Source organism: Alosa alosa, chromosome 18 (assembly GCF_017589495.1).
Source record: "Alosa alosa isolate M-15738 ecotype Scorff River chromosome 18, AALO_Geno_1.1, whole genome shotgun sequence".
NCBI lineage: Eukaryota > Metazoa > Chordata > Actinopteri > Clupeiformes > Clupeidae > Alosa > Alosa alosa.
The window spans coordinates 8593761-8617612 of record NC_063206.1 but is presented as its reverse complement, the minus strand read 5'-3'; the positions used below and the strand labels follow the sequence as shown (position 1 = coordinate 8617612).

General features: G+C 40.4%; 1 protein-coding gene across 3 annotated transcripts in view; it reads right to left on the bottom strand.

Moving 5' to 3' along the window:
- Positions 1-23021, bottom strand: part of rgs7a (regulator of G protein signaling 7a) — a 49818-nt gene extending 26797 nt beyond the window's left edge. For all 3 annotated transcript variants that reach the window (XR_007196516.1, XM_048270006.1, XM_048270005.1), the window contains exons 1-2: positions 22835-23021; positions 21010-21132 (exon numbers count right to left, since the gene is read on the bottom strand). Coding sequence is in view for 2 of the 3 variants with exons in the window: in XM_048270006.1 (XP_048125963.1) it covers positions 21010-21084 (75 nt within the window). In the remaining variant the exon portion in view is untranslated. The remainder of the gene's footprint in view (positions 1-21009; positions 21133-22834) is intronic.
- Between the last annotated feature and the right edge of the window lie 831 nt (positions 23022-23852).

The following is a 23852-nucleotide window of genomic DNA, read 5'->3' as shown; positions in this document are numbered from 1 at the left end:
GCAGACAAACACCCTGCCCTTCAACCAGAGGCTGCGGATCATACCAGATGCTTTAGGCCTCTCTCTGAGGCTCATTTCCAGCTAGGCTGCCACAATACACACTCCCACAAAGACAGACATCATGAACAGCCACGTTTACAGCCCCCACCAATGAGAAGCAGAATTTACAGTCCCTCGGCTCCTCCGTCAGTGACTGTTTAAACTCCAGTGGGAGTCTGACGACAATTCCTCTTTCACACAGTGAAACTCTGAGATTAGATAAGTGCAGTGGGTTGGGTGAATACAGAGCTGCTGTCAGACTTAATCAGATTGGTTAACTGACGCATGGTGTCAAACAGTGGCAGACTGTTAAGCCTTACACTTACACCTGCAAATGACCTCAAGGCAACCGCGCATTGTTCCCAGAGAGGAATTAGAAAGAAGAGAACAGGAGGCACAAAAACAGACTTCACAGAGTCAAAGGGAGCTGTTTGCCATTTTGAATATGTGAGCTTTTTTTTATCTTAATGTATCTGTTTAAATAATGCAAAATCAGTGTATGCCAAAGACCACCCAAACATGGTTCTTTGAAAAAATCCCAAGCTCAGTTCATGTGTCTGTGATGATTTTATATACATATGGCGAAATAGGACAGATTTCGAAGCTGAGGTTATTATATCGGCATATGTCACACAACGTGAAATAATTAAGAAAGAATATTTGTTTGGCAGTTAAAAAGTGTTGTTTGTCTTTAAAAGTATTTGCATCCAGTCCTCTTGTTTACACATTAGCTGCCTGCACAAACGCGCGCAAGCACACACATACGCACACATATATACGCGCACACACACACACACACACACACACATTCACATACACAGCGGTAGCTCCTCTTAGGTGGGGTTAGCAGATGGCTCCTGCCATTCTGTGTGTTGGATGGAAGAGGTGTTTTTTCCACATGATCGGCGGCGATGACAAAAACCACACACACATGATCGGAGGCGATGACAAAAAACACACACACATCACTCTTTTGTGCTTTGAAGTCTCCCTTAGCACTTCTGATCTGTCGACAGTTTCTCTGATATCATCTTGCCTGATTGTATTGGCCATGGTCAGGCTCACTACAAAACTGTTGTTGGTATGACACCATTCCAGATCTAATTTTAGCTGGAGGAGCCAGTGAAACTGAACAGCCCGTTTGCCTTTGTTGTCTATTGCTTATTTATTACCTCTGTTGTCAGGACACGTATGCAATTATTCATCGAAGTGTTCAGTAGCAGAGGGCTCCTCAAAAGGTGGTGCTGAGTATTATTAGCAATGTCCAGGGCACCATTCTGTAGAGCTGATTCAAAAACACACAATCATTCCACATCTGCTTCAGTATCTGTGGATCTCCAAATTGGTCAAAAGCGGTCATAGAAAGAATGACCATTACAGGTTTCTGTCAGAACAAACAGCATGGATGTAGCATTGAAAATAGAAGGAAATGCAGCAGAAGGAAAATGAAACCTGTCTTTCTCTCCTCATCTCTCTGTCCAGCCCTCCACTTGCCTATTTGCAGGATATTGGCAGCATCTCTGCATTCGGGCATATGGACGTGGGCACTTCCTGAGATCCACAGCAGCACAGTTCTGAGCAACTCAGATCATTTCATGATATATCCTTAGCCTGCATCTCTTGTCAAACAACTTTGTAAAGGGCTTAGGCAAGAAATTCAATCAACTTGATATCATTTTTTTTGTAAGTCTCTTCAGATAACTGCAGTTCAGCCTAAAGACTTAAAATATATTTGTTATTATTCATCGTTTGTGTAACCAGGGTAGTCACATTGAGACAGACACCTATTACCGCCCTCTTTACACCCTATTTCCAGCCTCTTACGTGCATGTGTCACATAATATTCATTTCTATACAAACCAAGACGGCGGATTTGTAAAGAAACGCAAGCACCCACACCATAAGTATATCCAGGGTGCGATTTGTAGGGGGGGATGGGTAAGAAAGATGACATCAGAAACGCACCGTCACCGTCAGCACTCACGCAGCTGACTCAGTGGCTGCGTGATAACTTAATTTGGCCTTGATCGTGCAGGACATTTCAGAATGTCGACTGTAATCCATCATAAATGGCTAGTTTCAATGGAAAAGTTAGCTGGACAAATGAAAGAAAACGAGAAGGATTCAGTGAAGCACATCGTCATATTTTAGAACCTTCAACATTAGAAAACTGATGCAACTGAGATGGAGGACAACTCCACGTATAGAACGTAGGCCTATTGTCCGAAGCAACTTAAATGAGGAGATATTAGCTGAATGTCACAAAAAGTGTTACAGAAATTGCTTGGCATCGCTTATTCAATGGCTCTCTCTACCGAAACACCTGTAGTTTGCGGAGGACGAACGAGAAAGCACTCGTTTGATAAATCAGCCAGTAGGCTATGCCTAGTAGACAAATAACTTTCAGAAATAATCTGTACTGCAAAAACGAATGTTGATGGGTATTTAAACGTAAAATATTTTCATAAAACTTCAATTTGCCCTATAACTTTACTTTCCAAACTTCACTGCACTGTAGCCAATTAACTGACAGTATAATTGTAGGCTATTTATTTTCTGCAGGCTACAATAAACACTTTTGCAATATTACGCACTTGGCTACCTGAACGCAAATCAGCAGGAGAGAGAATGCACGTAGCCTACAGTACGCAGCGTGTAGTGCAATGTGTGCTATTTGGTTACCAACTAACACTGTTGGCCAATTCACTAACTCAAGACTTCAGTGCCATCATATACAACATTTTTTTACACAACAAATACAGAAAGGATGGAGGCAGCAAAAGTAGAGGAGTCATTTCAGATGGGGCAAGAACAAGGTGAATTTGTATGCTTGTCAAAACGTAGTCCTACCCTGCATTAGAGGAGCTGATCATACCAAGCACACTCGCTGTTTAAAGTCATACATCACGGTAAACTAAAACTAAGATAAAGGTAAATGTTACAAAGGTGGCAAAATGAATACAGGCTATTATTAGCCATAGGCTATGAATCGTTCGTTCATTTCTTTTTAAAAATCATCCCCCCCACTGGTTTTTACACAAATCGCACCCTGAGTATATCTAAATTAGCTATGTACCAAAAATGTCATTTTACTGTGACTCGAAGAGCTGTAAACAGTGTTGTAAGGTTGCGTGTACAAATCCGCTTGAAGCTCCAGTGGAATTTTAATTTTTGACGAGAATTCTCGGTTTAACCGTTGATGCCATGTGAATGAGCGGAAATAGGGCACCCACCAGCCCAGCACTAGACTCCAAGCGTGGTAAACAAAACCGGATATTTCAGGCAGTAAAAGCCCCGGTAAGAACCAAACCAGATTTTGTTCAAATCTACACACCATGGCTACTGAAAATTGTAAGGTTAATTTATTTATTTTAAAGTATTAAAAACCATTGTTGTTTTAGAATTTTCGAACGAAAGGGGCGGTAATCTTTTACGTACGGGGCAGGTGCTTTTACAATAACTGATTTCTAAATTAAAATGTACCAATGAAGTTGTCTACGTATTGACAATGGAAGCCAACCAGATAGACTGCATAGATTACAGTGGTGAGTAGAGTACCCAATACTTATAGAGTTATAAAACCTAGTGCAGAATGATAAACAGAATTCAATGAGTGCAACACGGTCTTTGAGCATGCAATTACAAAATGTCCCCTTAATCTAAAGCAGATAAAAAGGTGGCTGTAACAAGTGTTTTTCTCGCATTTAAATGAAAACAGGCTTTGTTTCTATAAAAGAAGCCTTGCTTTACCTTAAGATACTTTACTAAGTTTATCACATGGAGATTAAAAGACAGATTTTCATCCAGTAAAAAAAATCAATGACACCCTTTGTATTTGTATTTGTTGGCCCTAAAGTGGAAATGAGGCTATGATCTTACATGAAACTTTGTGAATAATATATATATATATATACCAATTTCAATTTAAGTAGATTTTCTTGCAGTGTAGCAAATGCCTCTTGAAGTTTTTTCAGTGCCTCTAGTGGTGAAGGGGCAGAACAATAGACAATGGTGTCATACAGGTGCATACTGGCATTAGTCATATGTTCACAAATATCATATATATATAAATATATAGTGAACAGTAATGGCCCTAGTATGGAGCCTTGTGGAACTCCAACCTTAATAGCAGCTTCTTCTGGTATTATACCATCACATATTACACATTGAAATCTGTTTAAACCAACCCATCCCTTTTGCAGACATACCCATTTTTGCCAGACAACTTAATAAAATATCATGATGTACAGTATCAAATGCCTTAGAAAGATCAACAAATAGTGCTGCACATGAGCTTTTACTATCAATCGCGCTAATAATATCATCAACCACTTTAATAGCTGCTGTGATAGTTCTATATAATATATATATATATATATTATGCTTTTCCCTGAAACCTGACTGGAAAGAGCTGAGGACTCTTTTCACTGATCACTGACAAGAGACACTGACAATTATGATAAATCTGCTTTCCTTATGTCAGATAACTGGATCAAGCAAAGCAAAGGAGAGGGTATATTTTAGAAACCTCTAATAAGATGTAAACATTATGAACATTAAAAACACAAGGACAGAGAATCGGGAGGACTTTAAATGTTTGTAGATTCATCATCCCAAGAGGCTTCTATCAATAAGGAACCAGCAGCTCGCAACTATTTCTTTCACTCCATTTCCACTTCAGTAGAAGTGTTCTTCATTCCAACAATGTACTAATGTATAAACAATGCACAGTCTCTGGACAATCTCTGATTTTAGAACCACAGCTAAAGTTATCTAGAAATAGAACTACTTTCACATTCCTCTTTAGTACAAAGGTTTGGTCAGCATTTAGGTTCAAATGGATAGGTCCGTGCATCAAACTTAAGATGAAAGATTCTTAACGATCAATAGCGCCCATTACCACAGGCCCAGGTGGCCATTAACCAACATCTCAAATCGAAAATTTTTTCACTTAGAATATCCACTGTCTGACCGTAAGTAAGACTGTACACACCAGACATCACAGGGAGAGGACATGAAACTGTAGAGATAACTAGTATGACAAAGAGACTAAATGATCTTTCCACTTAGGGGGCTTTCGGGTAAACAATCCGATTTTTCCTGGAGACAAGGCCTCTCTTTCCTGTCATCACTTTATCCATCTTTCAAGAAAGAGAAAGGAAGATCCTTTTCATTCTGTCTCTGAAGAAAATATTGGATTAACTTGTAATGTGGACTCTGGTTTTACAGTGATTTATCGGTCAGCTTACAAAATGTATTTAATTCCTTATAAAAACAGACATAACTTTATCAACTAATTCCAAAGGTTACATAACATGGGTGCAATAAACTTATCAATTTAATCCTGTAACTTGTGTTGTGTTGTGTTATGCAGATTTGATCAGTAGTTGAAAATATTGCAATGTCATTGCAACTACTGCAATAGACTGCAGTGTCATGGTTTGTAGGTATATTGCATCAACTCTAGCAGCAACATCAACAAACATCCTTTATTTTAAAGGAACAAAACAATGGCACCATTGAGATCTTGAGTGTTCATGCTCATGGTGGGAATAAAGTATGGCCTTTAACATGGTATCAGAGAACATAATGAACATCATTAAAATATAAAAACTTTTAAGGCTAATGGGAATCCATTAAACAAAGACACGGTGGCAGCAGATTCTCTGGAGACCCCACATGATCATTTGTGTTCCCTTACTTCATTAATTTACATACAATGTAATACACGATTAAATTGGAGGTGAATGCCATCTCCTATTTAGTTGGTTCAGCATACCATAATAATCTTGTGTTTTCAAGACAAACATGTGTAATTCATATATAATGTTCTTTAGTCAATTTGACAACCCATCTCTTTCTTTTTTCCAGTGTAGCTGACCATGGCCCATGGGGCTGAAACTGTTCTGGATGTTCACCTCACTTGCTCCATGTCCTTGCCTATTTTTGTCTGTTTTGCCCATAAAGTCGACTGGCTTTCAGGCTTAACATGCCTCAGTAGGCTCAGAGAGAGGGATATAATGTGATCACATATTATGACCATCAATGCGGTAAGAAGTTAAGAAGTCAATTTAATAGCCCAAATATTTGTTTAAGTGCATCTATAATATCAAGACACATGTGGCACAACCAGCTCAATTACAGGAAAACCCATTTCTGCACAGACACTATGCACCATGTGCATTCCCGTTTGCACCACTAGGCAAGTATCTGGCCCAATGTTGCCAAAAATGACTACATGAAATTGCTGCTGTGCCCTTGACTGTTTAGCACCTTGAAAACACAGCAGGCTCCAAAAAGATGTACACACACATCTTATGTGTCCACAGCATGCAGTCTTGCCAGAAAGGGTACTGCTGTATAATTCTGCATCCCAGCTCTCCCACTCCTGATGCATGCTTGTACCTCAGGGCGACTCCTGTCCCTCATTTTTCTCACTTTCTCTCTCTCTCTCTCTCTCTCCCTAACTCTCTCTTTTTCTGTCCCCGGACTACACCATTTCACACCCTAAGGGAAATACCTTCAATCATCCTCATCTGACCCATCATACCTAAGTTCACAATGCCAAAAATAAAGCAAATCATTTTACTGCTTTTAGCTTCTCTTTACTGCTCTCTTGTATTACACCTCTCTCCTTTTCTGTGATTATATGATTTTAGAGCAACTTTCACAACTTTAAAACTCAACATCCCACTGCTTTTTTCAGGTCAAATAAAGAGAGAAAGCCCATAGCCCCAACAAGGTAATACAGAGAGCCCAACACCCACACAATGACTCATATACTTGTGCATTCAATACAGAAGGCAGAACATGAGCCTAAGCTGTCCATTTTCATGCAGAGGTCCAAAATGAACTGGCCCAAGCAGTGGGACGTACCCCGAGCAGCTCTCCTTTCACTTTCTCTTGTGTTTTGAAGTCTCTCTTATATTAGCACTTCTGATCTGTCGACAGTTTCTCTGATATCATCTGCCTGATTGTATTGGCCAAGGTCAGGCTCACTACAAAACTGTTGTTGGTATGACACCATTCCAGATCTAATTTTAGCTGGAGGAGCCAGTGAAACTGAACAGCCCGTTTGCCTTTGTTGTCTATTGCTTATTTATTACCTCTGTTGTCAGGACACGTATGCAATTATTCATCGAAGTGTTCAATAGCAGAGGGCTCCTCAAAAGGTGGTGCTGAGTATTATTAGCAATGTCCAGGGCACCATTCTGTAGAGCTGATTCAAAAACACACAATCATTCCGCATCTGCTTCAGTATCTGTGGATCTCCAAATTGGTCAAAAGCTGTCATAGAAAGAATGACCATTACAGGTTTCTGTCAGAACAAACAGCATGGATGTGAAATAGCTTTGAAAATTGAAGGAAATGCAGCAGAAGGAAAGATGTACACACACATCTTATGTGTCCACAGCATGCAGTCTTGCCAGAAAGGGTACTGCTGTATAATTCTGCATCCCAGCTCTCCCACTCCTGATGCATGCTTGTACCTCAGGGCGACTCCTGTCTTTCTCTCTCTCTCTCTCTCTCTCTCTCTCTCTTTCTCCCTAACTCTCTCTTTTTCTGTCCCCAGACTACACCATCTCGGGGGGAAAGGCTTGTTGAAATACCATCAATTATTCTCATTTGACCCATCATAGGTTAACTAAGTTCGCAATGCCAAACATAAAGCAGGAATGCAGTAAAACTTTACTGCTTTCAGCTTCTCTTTACTGCTATCTTGTATTCCACCTCTCTCCTTTTCTTTGATTATATGATTTTAGAGCAACTTTCGCAAGTTAACTTTAAAACTCAACATCCCACTGCTTTTTTCAGGTCAAATAAAGAGAGACAGCCCATAGCCCGCAACAAGGTGATACAGAGAGCCCAACACCCACACAATGACTCATATACTGTACTTTCAATACAGAAGGCAGAACATGAGCCTAAGCTGTCCATTTTCATGCAGATGTCTAAAATGAATCGGCCCAAGGAGAGGGAGGTACCCTGAGCAGCTCTCCTTTCACTTTAAAAGCTGGAGCCTGCTTGTTACCTGCCAGAGCTTTTGGCCAGAAGCCCTAAACTAGCTTTAGACATTTAGAAGAGTAAAATATTTGAATATATAAGTTGACACTTTCTCTCTCTCAGTATTTTCACTTTGCTCTCTCTCTCTCTCTGTGTCTCTGTGTCTCTTTGTGTGTGGGCGGTATGTGAGAACTCTACAGTGAGGGAGAATCGCTGCCCACCTGCTATGCCAAGGCCCCATTTCTAAATAAATAAATTACATAAAACAGAAAAAATGCAGCATAATAACACAAGCAAAAGGACATTTGGTGGAGTGATGGATTAAATATGAACATCACACCCACAACATGAACATGAAGTTCAGCGCTCACTGTTACGTAAGGTTCAAACTAATGCATGATTGCTTTACCGTTGTCAAGGTCATGGTGAGCTAAATGGTAATACCTCAGACATTCCTTTCTACCCCTCTGGAAAAGGCGTTACCTACTACAGGCTGTATGGTCGTCCTTGGAAGACCCTATAAAACACTCCGCCATACATGAACATAGCAACAGTCACCAGCACATCTCTGCTCATCTCTAGAAACATGATCGTCCATCATAATTGTTTTTTGCCACAGTGAAAGTATCCTCTTTTGGCAAGGTCATCTACACAGTTCTGAAAGATTTTTCAAGGTGTTGCTGTTTTTCAATATGTTTAGTTGAGGGCAAATTACCCTGAATATGATTACGGAGAAACCACCTTTCCGAGCGTTATCAGAATCTGAGAGTCATATTTGCCCATGCAGGCAAATAACAAAATGAGAGACAGAGATCGAAAAGGAAGGGGGGAAAACAGACACGTCAAAGAAGAGGAGGGGTGAGGTGTCTATTTTTAGACTCTGATCAGAAAGACAGTGGAGAGATGGAGAGATAGAGAGAGAGAGAGAAGGGAAAGGAAGGTGGGGAAATAGAAGGAGAGAGACAGACAGACAGACAGAGGGAGGGAGGGAGGGAGGGAAGAGATGGCTGGTGAGACAGAGTTTGAGAGAAGAAAGAGGGATAACTCGCCCCTCCAATGTTACACGTGCCTGACAACAGGGGACTCGGTGTGAGCGGAATAGTGATGAAGCCCCACCAGCTGGCGGTGCTCACCGTCACCGGCATCCACAGCATCGTCTGGAGAAAGTGCGTCAGTCAGCCCAGACAGTCGGCCTCTGAGGTCACTCCCCAGACTAACACAAGCGCCGTCGAAATCCCACAGCCGTCACGTTCCGAAACAAAAAACAACACTTTAGCACCCTTAGCAATTACATAACTCAATTCTATCCAAATTAAACAATTCAGTCAGTTTCACCACAGCATGTCTGTGTGGTCTGTAATGATCAGGAGCGACAGACAGAGCAATACAGGGCAGGCTGGTCTCTGTGCAGTTGGGCAGGGCGTTCTAATCAACACCTCCATACCTGTGATTGTTCCCTGCACAGTGCCAGAAGGTCAAAACTAAAATGAACGGCGTGATGTTGACGATAAACATCCTTAACCTTGATCAACTCAAAGACAATTTTACGATCCAACCAAAGACTCATTTTTTCATTAGATAGCCATGAAAACACTTACACTTGCTTGCTTCGGTATTTTTGGCATAAAGCTCAACCAAAAGCATATCTGTCTAATATTTACAGTAATTGCATATTGAAAAATGGTGCACTGTGCTCATGTTTTTGTTCAAGCTAATTTTATTTGAGAAGAGACAATGACCTTCAATAAAAAAAACGAATCCATTATAATATGGATTATGTCTCATTCCATGGAATACAAGGCTCGAGAGGTGGTACTGTGCCCAAAGACTATAGCCGTGCTCTTAGCATTACTCCCTTATGGAAAGGAACTAGGAAGTATAGTTGTGGCATGATCTTCCAAAGCATGTAGGCTGGAAGATGCAGCACCAGTGACTGATGTCTCGAGGCACCATAAAAAAATAATCATCAGTAAGCAGACATAAAACAAGATAATCCACAGGACTCGGATTTCACACCCTGCAGATTTGTCAGAGAACTGTCTTGAACTGGCGGAGAGCAGGTGATCCTCAGGGACAGCAGAGAGGAAGAGGGAGGAGAACACACAGCGGCTGCCTAGAAAACCAGGCATGGAGAAGCCACGCAAAATCCTAACAAATTTAATCACAAACCTTGTTTGGGGAGCAATAAACAGGGTTGTTTAATTATCAATTTGTGGGGGGAACTGTACAGAAAACATCTAGTCAATTTCAATTTCCATTCTTCCAGTCTTACCATTTGTTAAATTATATTCACCAAATGGTTATGGCCTCAGGGGAAACAAGATTGTTGTTTTGAAGAGTACCAGTTTTATGCAGCTTTGCAGCACCAAACAGTAATGCACCAATACAGTACAGGTACAAAGTCAGTGAACAAGGATTACTTTGAAATGCAGTTCTGTAAATGTAAAGAACTATAACAGATTGAATTGGCATCATTCATATTAAGACAAATGTATAGATTATGTAATGCATAGTATGGATTTATATACAGTATCAGACTTGCTTCCTTTTCCAGTAAGATGCCTGTGTAGTGCACTGCATGTGCCATTAAAGAAACTTGGAAGAGCCTTACTTCAATGCAAAGAACCTATTTATATAATTAACTTACAACAATCTCCCGAGTTCATCTCTAGTGAGATGTTCTTTACTAGGGGCCACGGAAACATGGTTTGATATTACAGTCCCATTATTTTATGGGTTTCACCAATCAATTCCATTCACCATATAGGAGGACTGTAGCCCTTACATAAGGAGGAGGAACAGTCACTTGGCAGAACATAAGACACTATAGCGTATGTGTCTGTTCTCTTTTGAATTTGTTCATCTTCACTTTTTTAATTTCACCAAAACGGGACTTGTGAGTCATAGGTACTTTATATAGTCGTATCATTTTTTGTTGTAAATAAAAAATTGTAAATAAAAGTAATACATGTTGAAGATGCACACTGATTGTCCACATTAAATTGAGCTTGTGTAAAGAATGACTCATATGGGAATCCACAATTGACATTAAATTATAAATAAATAAGTACATCCTTGAGATGAACCTCTTAGTTCCAAATCTATTTATTCTCAGAGAAAAAAAACTGGCCTGATTGGAGTGCGTACTGGCAGGATGAGAAGAGAACTTCAAAGAGATGAGAGAGTGAAAGAGATGAGAGAGGGGAGAGAGGGAGAGAGAGAGATAAAAATGTGCATGTATGACAGAGAGAGAGAGAGCAAGAGAAATCGAGACGAAAAAGGAGCAGGAACGAGGGAGGGGTGAGTGAAAGACAGAGAGGGAGAGCGAGAACACAGGAGGAGAGAGTCGTCGCTGGCAGAGTACCAGGGCATCAGGCAGAGACTGAGAGATGAGTATGGAAAGAGAGAAATAACGAGAGAGAGCTAGACCACGGCCTGCTTCTAGGATGGGATGGCCAACAGGCCGTGAACCAGCACAGGCCGATACAGGAGGACAGCGTTGAGAGGGCCGGTCATTGGGCCTGTGTCACCAGTCGAGCTGGCCTATCTCTGACTCATTACTGAGGCTGCAATGCCTTGATATTCTCCTAATTAGTCACCACAAACACGCCTCAGACAGACAAACAGACACACTAATACATGCACCCACAGATACTCATAGGCACACACTGTACTAGCAACTATTGACTGGAAACCATGACAACCTTTCCATCCAGACAGGGTAGTGTTTGATTTGTCTCCTCCTCCTAAAAAGACTCACAAAAGATGGAGGAGTTCAGTCTTTTCAAATACAAATGCTGGTGAATTCTGCTTTACCTCACTGTGCCATTGTTTGACAAAACTGAACATCAGTAACTTTAACTTTCTTACCTAATGCACTGCGTCCCATCTGGGATATCCCCTCCATTCTCAAAAGGCCATGACATTCGAGACGATACAGAGAATACCTATATAGTAATGCATACCACACAATGCATGCTATACAAGGGACAATGTAATACAAGCTACCTTTCAGAGGAGTACATAATCCAACCAGATAATATTACACCAGAAATGTTGAGTTACCGTCATCCTGTCCAAAGGCAGGAACTGTGTGGTATATCGGTACAGAAAATAACACAAAACACCAGAAAGAGTGAAAGACAGTTTTATCCTGAGGTCATTAAATGAGATAAAACATTCCATGTGTCCTCTGGTTGATATTGTGGCAATGATCAGATACACTGGAGAGTTATAGTTGTTTTTCAGTTAGGACTGCAGAACCTTGTCTGAATCAATGAGCACCCATGAACAGAGACAGCATAGTTCAGGCCAGGCATATCACACTCTAGCACCTCTCATTATAGCAGAATCAGAACATCATGGGTAGCTATGGTTGCCATGGACTTCTGCTAGTGTACATTTCTGAATGTTTACAGTGAAAAGCTTAGAGAAAAAAAAAGACAGAGCTTTGGCATAAGGCTGGGTGATAATTTACCCTAATACGCAGCATGCAATCTTTAATTAGCCTCCTATGCCAGTCACCTCATCTCACCATAGAGCCAATGCTTCCTGAGGGACCAATTAACCTAACATATATTGACAACTTTGAAGGGTGTGATCTTTGTGAGTGTGTATTGATGTCTGCCCAAGACCTACCCAAACAAGCAAAATAGTCCTATGAAAATAAGATGTGGTCAAACATCCATTTACATCCAACAAAAACTCAAATAGAAATGATATTGCTGATAGATGGTTAGTGGATGGGCTTAGTTGATGAAGAATAAATGTTGCTTTATTGCTCGTAACACTGCACAGAATTACTATAGACAGCCCCAAGATCCTTTCCCTCCACACAATTAATCTCTTCTTAATTTGCTTAAAATCCAATAATGCATCATAGCTCATGAGTCAGGAAAGCCACTGAGTTTCAGACATGACTTTAGTCTTTTCCTGTCCACTCGTTATGCAGGAGCTTTGAATTTGTAATAGTTTTGAAGAGCAAAGATGATTATAAACATTCCCCAATGTAAAACGGTGCGCTGAGACATCACACCGTTCACACAGAGCCAAGCCATGATTGAAGTCTGAGTACCCCCCTGCCACGGCTACCTCAGGCGTTCTGAAGCATGAGTACGTAAAGTTCACCTGCTAGTCCTCTGCTTGTTTCAGACGTTGTTTACTTGAATAGATGTTTGTTGGTTCAAGGCATCTCAATGGCAACACTGTGTAACAAGTTGCTTGTCAGATTTCAGATGGGCAAAGCTTTGATTTTGGAACTGAGAATGTACCTAATTTATAGCAAAGAATAGACATTTTGACAAATACTCAATATCACTTTTTTATATTTTGAATAAGAAAGACAGTTAGCTATATTGCCAGAAATAGTGTTCTGGGTATAGGTTGTGTGTAACATTACATCAGGTTATCAGGCTACTGAATGGCTTGTACTATTTCTCCTACTGATCATACACTTTAGCGGGTATGGTGTGCTGGCCTTAAGAGGGTATGGTGTGTTAGCCAATGCTGGCAAATCCCTTTTCCCAGTGTATCCTTCACTTAAATGGGGTTGCCATTGCACAGTGGACTATAGTGTATTTCAGTCCTATCACAGGTGTTATTAGGCTACTCCCCATTTATTGCAGACAAGGACTTTTAGCTTCCTTGTTTGTGTGTCCCGCCTCCTCGCCCTTGGTCAAATAATTAGGCCCAGTGAGGGATTGTGTAATGCAGACTGACTACTAAACAGGCCCACAATACTAAACTAAACCAATCCACACTTTTTTAAAATAGAGTACCGTAACACTAGAAACACTAGACTATACTTCTGTTGGAACATGATTTGGATTGTGGACTTCTGTAGGCTCCATTGGTATTTTAGTACCATATTCACTGCACAGGAGGAGGGCGGGAGGGAGTGTGTGGGAGTGGAAATGAACTGGGACTTCCATGTAAATGAGGTTGTGCCAAAGTCAGCTTGATCTTTTTGTGCAAATGAAGTCACTCTGCCTGTGCCATGTCATATCTAAACTCACTGCAAGGCTTGTCCACAATATACAATGCGGCCTCAGATTCAGTTGCTGTAACTAAAGGACAGTGTTCCATTTATGAAATGTGTGCCATAATTGCATTGCTTTGAATATCTGCATTGCCTTGTTTTGTACTCGGCTGTATTAAATGTTATTCAAACTAGATGTACCGCATAGCGGTACAAAATATGACCGCCGCTCAGTCCTGTACATCCGTTCCGCGAAAATAAATCACACTTCAATTTGTCTCCATATTTTACTCCATCCCCCACTCTTGAAACTTTTGTGTATGCTTGTTTGGCATGCCTGAGTGTGTGTGTGCGGCTGCACAGAAAGTACCCTACTGGTGCTGAAAAGGTGAATAGATTGTAGAATAGCCAAAGAAGATGTAGAATTGTTAGAATTTAAAAACCTTTAAAATCTCTAAACAATCACAAGTAGGGCAGTTCATCACAGTTCATCCATTGCAACTGGATTGATGAAAGGTCACTTACACCTGTAGGCTACATTGTATTTGGGAAAAGCAAAAGGTATCAGCATAATGTTATTTATTTATTTATTTTTATGTATTTATAAACAAAAACATCTCTGTCAGTTCCATGCCGTTTTCAACAGCTATCAAAACAAAGGTCATTTTTGGATGGATGGATTTTTGTGAATGTTTCTTCTTCTACATAAGATTTTAGTCATCTTTAGTTCATGTAATACTTTATTGTCAATGCACAAATTAAGTAACAGTAGTCTGAAACGTTATTGTTAATGCACAAATTAAGTAACAGTAGCCTAGTCTGAAACGAAATGCTGTTTTACATCTAACCAGTGGTCCAAATAACTGACATGTCCAAATGGGCCTTGATGAAATGCGCCGCTAGACTGTTCATACACATTTTAACGGGCCAAAGTTGAAGAGCTTTTGTCCGTTATTGTTAGTGCAAATATAGGCTGATTCATGTTCCCTTGCATTGTTTAACTGAGGTCCATGGCTAGTCTGGCTTTCATCAGACCCAGCTCAATCTTTTAAGAAATCAAAAAATAAATAGCGGGAGTAGATCAGGCTGGGTTCACCCAGCCTAGTCCATAGGCACCCGATATTGTTTAATTTTCCAATTGAGATATACACGCTCTGGCTATTCTAAATGCAAAAATGCATCAGGGAGTTATGACAAAACGGTAACTAACAAACTAGATCCTAATAGAAAGTTGTTAGCTTCCCTAAGCTACAGGTAGGATTATAAGGTAGGCCTATTGACAACATAAATTGTCAATAGGCTATGCTAACACAAATAAAATCTCCTTTGGAAACCAATGGCTTCGCCTTACAGTATCAAAAGCGGACTTAAACTGTCATATCGTGGGCGAAAAGTTGTAATAACATTCACGCAGCTCCATGAGTCAAGGAAAGCGCTGAATGAAGTAGCCACTTCTAAATGGGACCCACTACACAGTAGCTTAAGGTGTTTTGCTAAAGCAGCCATAATGAAATGAAGGTGTCATTGTTTGCATACTTCACACACACGTGCTTTTTTAATTTCACAGACTACAACTACCAAGCTGTAATCAAAGCACATCGATTCCCCTCTCACACCCTGCACGCACTTAAAACAAAATAAACAGGCCAGTCAGTCTCACGCATGTATAGGCAAAACTGTATCAGACCGGGTGTAACGTTGGTAAATCTTCCATTGCACAGAATGATTTTGTAGCACGTGCAATAAATGACAGTCGAAAGATACAAACAGTGCTGCTATACATTTGCTTGGTATAACCGCATTTATAGTTTTCTACAAATGCAATAAATCAAATGCCTCCATCACTCAACCAACGCTAACTTGGTAACATTACCTAGGTCCTTATTGATATTACAAGATTAACGTACCTGCAGTAAAACCAAGCATGTCCGATAAACATCCTCAGATTTATTTCGGCTTCAAGAAGAAATGGGAATTACACTTCATGTGAACATCGTCCCTATCCTTATTAGGTGTTCGCTCATGGTAAATTACAGTCCTTGTATGAAGCGTCCATTGTTTTTCCAACCCACTTTTAACTTCCAACAAAATTACGCCTCACTGCAACGATCGCCATCTAGTGGACAAACGACTACTTCGCCAATACTGAAAATGCAGCCATGATGATGATGATGAATATTTATTTTGGCTTTCTTTTAATCCTACTGATTTTCATTTTTTTACCGGGGGCAAATCACAAATTAGTGATTATGAGCCAGGTTGATGTGGGCCCTTGAGACCAACATACCATAAAAGATTCACAGAGAACTGTGTCTGCCCTACCCTCCTTTCGGGGTCCAGTCCAGCGGGGGCTGCAGATGAAAACGAAAAATGACGGTTCCATGCTATCCATGTGGGGGTACATGCTCACCAAGTTTTGTGTACCCGGTCTTTCAGTGTCCCGAATCCTTGTTGGTGTATGCGTCACTACATGTACACATAAATTATTTTATTGTAAGGCCCCCATGAACGAAAGTACACAAAACTTGGCATGCATTCAGAGGGTGTCATAATGATCCTACACTTTTAATTTCGTGCAGTTTTGACCTTGTCAGCCAGAGATATTGAGATGAAAACACCTAATTTTTGCTTTTTAATTTTTAACTAGGTGGCGCTATACATGAAATAAGTGGTAATGGGATGGGTTGACATGCCCCCTTAAGACCAACATACAAAAAAGGTGGACCTCCTAGGCCCTACGGTTCTCGAGATATTCACAGAAAACTGTCTCCGGCCACCTACAGGCCAGTTGGTGTATAGTAACATAAATGAATTTATTGTGTGGCCCCCCATGAACGGAATTCCACAAAACTTGGCGTGCATACAGAGGGTGTCATAATGATCCTACACTTCCAATTTCGTGCAGTTTTGACTATGTTAGGTCACAGATACCTTCAATTACACCACCTCATTTTTACTTTTTTGTGTTTAACTAGGTGGCGCTATACATGAAATGAGTGGTTATGGAATGGGTTGACATGGCCCCTTGAGATCAACATACAAAAAAAAAATGGTCCTCCTAAACCCTACGGTTTTCGAGATATTCACAGAAAACTGTGTCTGCCCTACCCTCCTTTCGGGGGTCCAATTCAGCGGGGGGGCTACAGATCAAAACGAAAAACGATGGTTCCATGCTATCCATGTGGGGTTACATGTCCACCAAGTTTCGTGTACCCTGGTCTTTCAGTGTCCCGGGAATCATTGACGGAAATTTGGGCATGCGGAAAAAAAAAAAGAAAAAAAAAAAAAAAAAATCTGACTAAACCTATATGACCGCCGCTTCGCTGCCCGGCGGTCATAATAACATGATTGACTGACCATTTGAGCCTGATTGTATTGCACTTCAGTTGGCCCATTTATGCCAGATAAACATGATTGCATATTAGAGTGCAAGAATGAAAAATAGCAAATGTCCCTGTCTCCACACTAGATGCTACAATAAGATGTTACAGTCACTTTTATGTGTGTGTGCATTTGAGTAAATGAAATACCCAACAACTGTTCATACAAGCACAATGCTATAATGTCAAAGATGTTCATGGCAGTGACAAATGACATGGAACAAGGGCACCAATCAGAAAATGTGTCAGTGCAAACAGGGTTTAGTGTGTCAGTTGAAATATTTATACTCTCCGAAATATAATTAGCAAAAAACGGTAACACAGTGAACGTCTTACATGAATACATAGATCCAAACACAACTGACCACAAAAAACACCCAAAATACATTGAAGCTACGTGGCTACTTTGACTAACACTCTACAATACAGACAACTCCAATCTGCTTCTGTCTCCAGTCAATGTTCAGCCATTTGAGAATGCAGTACGCCTCACAGATGAAGATTGTTTCCTTTCAGTGAGAGATGAGTCGCAGTTCATGGTCTAGACCAGTGGCCTATCCATGTGAGGAAATAACATTCAAACTGCCAACAGTAGCCTCAGTCAAGTGTGTACAGAGAGGCCAGAGCCAATGAATGATACACAGATGAACAGAAAAAGTAATGAGTCACTTGATCATTTCTTCACACAGATTTCTATCCTTTTTTCTCTTTCTTCATCTCGTCTTCCCGCTCCAATACCATCTGGCCTACATTCACTGCATGCTCTCTAGATATGACACAGGTGGAGAAACATTCCCCATAAAGATGGTATACCAAGAATGTTATATTAAATATGAATTATGCATTGACTTGGACAGACATTGAGTTGAGGCACTGTTGTACTATTTTCAATTCTGCCTGAAGGAAATCCAATCCAACGCAGCGAATTGTGTGATTGAGTGTTCCCAGTACAGAGTAGTCTGACGGTTTGATTGCTTCCAGTGAAATGTTTGGTAAGTGTTTGAATGCAGAGCAAAGGGATCACTGAACTCTGCTGCATAGCTAATAAAATGCACTCTCCTTTGCGATCACACTTCAAAGCCTCTATGAGTATGGAGAAATTATGTGAATCCTTCTGTGTGTGTGTGTGTGTGTGTGTGTGTGTGTGTGTGTGTGTGTGTGATGTAGCTTCTATTTGGATACAGGTATGCAGTTTCACTTCTTCACATTTTAGCTCTACAGATATATTTTATTTTCGGTCCTCATATATCACATTTATAAAAGGTACTAGTGTATCTTATTAATTTAGAGTGATGTCAGAGAGATTATGAGGAGAGAAAAATGGAGGAGATTATTTTACACCCATGTGTTTCAAAATGAAAAAGGAGGCTAGGAATGCAGACAGACAATGAAAGAAAAGGTGTATCAATGTTCAGTAATGATATTATCCAACTGAGGTCAGCCAGACCAAAGTTATTGGTTTCCCTTGTGCTCTGCATGTTTTGGAGTACCAACCTACCAGGCAGGGGTGTAGCACAAGATCCTGGGCCCCTGCATAGGCAGTCCTGATGGGCCCCCATGTTCCTCAACCCAGGTAAAATAAAATATATTCCAGACTTTTCAAGGGCCCTCTCTCCCCTTGGGCCCCTATCAGTAGTGGTTTTACCCCCAGTCCGACGGCCCTGCTACCAGGTCACCAAACAAAACATAACACGTGAGGTGTGGTCATAACCACAATTATCGGGAAAACTTTCTAGATCTTTGGTAACATATTCTTCCTTCAGAATGTTTTTTACAACCAGAAGGCTTTCGTATAGCCAAATGAGCCTTTTCCAGATGGGACCATGTTCTAAAATGAAATGCCCAGGACATTTTGGAAAGGTCATTACAAGAATGAATTAGCCTAGTAGTATAAACTCAATGAACTGCCACTCAGTTCCATTTCTTGACTGTCTGTCAATTGTTCACTAACTCTGAAAGTAATCTAATCTCAACTCTAACTTTGCAGTTTGCAGTTAACCCTGCTAACATCAAAACATAAACACTGAGCCTACCACTCATGTTCTGACAGGACTGAATTGTGCTTGACTGAGCCAAGCCAGGCTGAAACTCCTTTTCCAATCCACCTGACCCATACTGAGCCCTGGGCCAAAACACGACCATCTCACTCAACAGGACTGCCTCAATCCCACACCTCCTGGCAGACTTGAAGAAGACTGAATGGCAAAACCATGAGACAGTGATTCATGATTTGCTTTTGAAAAAGTAACATCAACATCAACAAGGATGGACTCCTCTATAAGGCAAACCAGTAGCATTCAGGCCCTCATAACAGATCAAAAGAGTCACCTTCAATGAAAAACAAGGGAGGAGAGGCAGTGGAACAAAACAACTATTCGATGTTCAAACACTCAACCAAAATTAATATTGCCATTATAATTATCCTTTAAGATTACTGGCAGAGTTCCATGATATCAGTTCAATTGCTCATGCTCACTGCAATTCTTAAAACAGGTCACAATTCTTTGTTAAGCTGGTGGATAACAATGTCTGTCTTTCTGTCTGTCTGTCTCCAGAGTTGCTAGTACAATGCTGACATTTTTATTCACAAATTACATATCCAATTCGAATACAAAGTCTTAGCGCGTAATGTCTCACAACAATGGTCAGACCATCAAGATATTTTAGCCTAAGTGTTCCAAAAATAATCTCCTCCAACAGCTTTAAGTTACTTTATTCATTTACCTGGTATTGACTGGTGCATCTAGCAGCTTATAGATTCCATTTGTAAGAGGGAACAACATTCAGTCTTCTAAAATTAAATTGCAAACTAGCTAGCAAGTTCCTATTCATTTGCTTTCTTGTTTGGCTTCTTTCTCATGAATGCAAGTGAAGAAGTGCTCACTAGCCAGCTAACAGTTCACTATCTCTTGAGGAATATTACTATTCCCCTAGAGTGCACCACCGAATTAATGGCACATTACTGCCTTGAAAATATATAGCCCATTATTCTTACTGAAACTCTCAGTAATCATTGTCAGCTTTCTCCTGGATAATTATTACTCAATTGAAAATAAAACATTAAAGGACATGCAATTCACCAGCAAAGGAACACGACCCCACAATTTTCAACAAAAATTGCTGCTTTGTTGCCACTATTGGGCAAGCATGGAGACTGAAGAGCAGCTTCTCCAGTAATAAACGCTTCCACAATTAGTGTGCCTGCTATTGAATGAATCGGAAACAACATTTATTCCTCTGACTCTGTCATTAAGCAGTTGGCCTTTGCTCTGCAGCAAATTTCTTCAGTATGGTAAGAGCCAGGAAAACGGAAGGTTCAAACAACCCACAGCAGCCCAAGGGCCACTGTACTGAGATGCATTGCATCTAGATCACATCAACTAGACAACCCTTGCACTCCATGTCACTGACCCAGAAAAGGATGGGCCAAAGCACATCAATCACTTCAATGCATTGCATTTGTAACCCAAGACAATAGTCCGCTTTTTTCCCCACAAAGAGGTTCATACTGATTTGTTAGTGAAGACACAGAGAACTTTGTGATCTTCTCAGGAAGAGGTTGGAACACGGCTTTCATTGCTAGATTATATTAACCACTCGGGGTCTTACCTTCCTGTAGACTAGCATGTTGGGTGAGTCATCGGCCTCCCCATTGGTGTTCTGCAGATTGTTGGTCTGTGCCATGGTCCAGTATCACCACCGCACAACAGCAAGTCCAACAAATCACAGAAACTGCAGAAAAAGGTGACAAAGAACTTTTAATAACTAATAATTAGTGCAGACAAATGAGGCTCTGCCACAAAAAACGTCAACATAAAATGTGATCAAAGTGTGATAATGCCTTAAAAGCTACACAGTCATCTTAAACTCATAAAACTGTATTTACTACCCCTGTCTCTGTTATGGTCATAAACAATGACAGTTACCAGTGGTAACTTTCAATAGCATAGTGTAGTTGATAGTTATAGATGATTGGCCTACTATCCCTCCTGTTGTGTTCGTTTACTAGTTTTGTGTTCCCGTCATTTGGATTATAACTTGTTATACATCCATAGTAACACACATCATCTAATGTTGTGATAGACCTTTGTATCAACTTGTGTTCTGTTGAATATAACCAGTTTTATACTTTAATTTGCTATTTAAGGCCTGCAGGCCTCACTGACCTGAGCTCATGCAAGTCAGAAAGGGAAAGATTATATTGGGGAAAGGTTCCAGTGGGGCTGGCATAGAAGCAAAGTGGGGAAGTGAGGGTGTGTTTGTGTGTGTGTTTTAATGTACAGAAGCACATATACAGTCCATCTGATCAATAAGTATGTGCCTGGACTCAATTTTATACACTGACCATTTTCTCACCCCTTCATTTCTAATGGCCGGTCATTTTTGACCGGAAATAGTCATGGGTGTTCGAAAGTTAAACACTCAAATTGTTATAAAAAATATCAACATTTGTTTTGTGTGTTGTTCAGATGTCTTGTGTTAACAAAGTCAAAGAAGCCTCGTGGTAGTCAGAATAAGTTAACAATATTTTGGAGAAAAAAGAATTGTCAATTGGTCACATTTGACCACGAACACAACAGGAGGGCTTTACAAGTGCCTTCAAACTTATTTACCAATGAATGTTTGTGTACTTGACAACATGCTTTTTACAATACCAAGCATATGAAATAATCTATATTTTTCATTTGAAGTAGAAAAGTAGCTGCCGTTTTCAATGTCAGCATGTATTGGTTTCTAAGGTCAGCACCTGTTCAGTCAGAACGCAAAACACATCAGATTGCCAGAATGTAGGCATGAAGGATATGTTAGGCTACACGATGAAAGATTGGTTGTCATGAAAAGGTGAGGGAAATCATGCACCTAAGGTTAACACCTGTTTACGATACCTATGTTAGTCAATGTATCTTAAAGCGGTTGCCAACGCGCTTGCCTGCATAATTACAAATCTGTCTTTCACACGACAATTAACCTTTTGGGGAAAATTTGAGCAAATGGAGACATGACAGAACAATGCTGCTTTGGGCTGAACCCGTTAACGTTAAACCTGTTCAAATAGCTGCTCTACACGTATAATGTGAAACGGGGAAATGTTTGCAATGCTATATTGTCATCGAGAAAAAAAGACTTGTATGAAATTCGCATATTCGATACTTGATACAAGACCAAAGCGAAATGCTCTACCATATTGATAAGCGAGGTGCATTAGACATGAGAAAACTGCACCATACACCCTAGCCAGGCAGATTAACAAACAGGTATCAACAATGACGCCTTATGGACAACACAATTTCAATAATGCTCTCATTCAGATTTCAGGACCACAGACAGCTCCCGCGAAAGCAACCTCTCCATAATCAATCATTTACGTCTTAAGAAGCAACGACAAACGACAGTGAATGTAAATAAACCATCGTTCCTTTTATATTTAGCCTACCTGAAACACACCCAGTTGACAAATCAAGCGAATCCCGTTTCCAAGCGTAGAAGATACTTCACAGATTGTCAGCTGGCAGACATAGGAATGCGATGATAATTCATTGGAAATGTGAAGAATGACACTAGCTGTAGCTCTTCTCGTCGCGAGAATGATGCTGTTCAGAAAGAACGCGCAGCGGCCACTGCTCTGCGGGAGCGCGCATCGACCTATGACCAAATCACGTGCAGAGAATCCAAACAACCATGATCGAATTGGGAGGTTTCTATTTATGAATGAAGACAGAAAACACAAAAAGCATTTTGCATATCCGTGAAAGTGCGGTGATTGGTGTGCCTCATCACTCAACCCCCAGTTCTCGAATTTGGCACAGTTGTTTGACCTCTTCAGTCTGCAAATACGTAACCTGCCGTGTTATTCTAATTGAATAAAGTTTATAGGGAATATCTCGCCCAGACATAATGATACATTGGTTCTTATTCACGAATGATACTGCTCAATTAGCTATGCCAATTGCAAATTTTATAGGGCACTAACTAGGTTGACGCATAGGCTAAAACCAGGCATGTTAGATAAAGTCTAACAATCAACCACGAAAATTCAAATGGCAAAGTCTGAATATTAATATGACATTTTATTCGTCCTAGCTGTAAATTTAGGCCTAAATTTGCTGCCTTTGCTACATGACCAAATTAATTTCTCCCCCGATGAGACATCTCAGGCTGAAAGCACTAGATGACAAAAATAACAGCCTTGATAAAACACTGTCACGAAAGCATGTCTTATTGCTAGATAGTATAAAACTACATTTTAAATCAAATGGTAGTGGATAAATCGTAGGTGTTCTATTTGTAAAAACAGTACCATCGTGTGGCCAATTAAGGTATCCAACATCTCACTTCACCTCAAGGGGCAGGAGAGCCTCTTTTTACCTCCTTGAGAATACATCACAACAATTACAATATATTTAACAATTAGTGAAATCGATACTTTACAAAAAGGCCAAATGTTAAGTAGT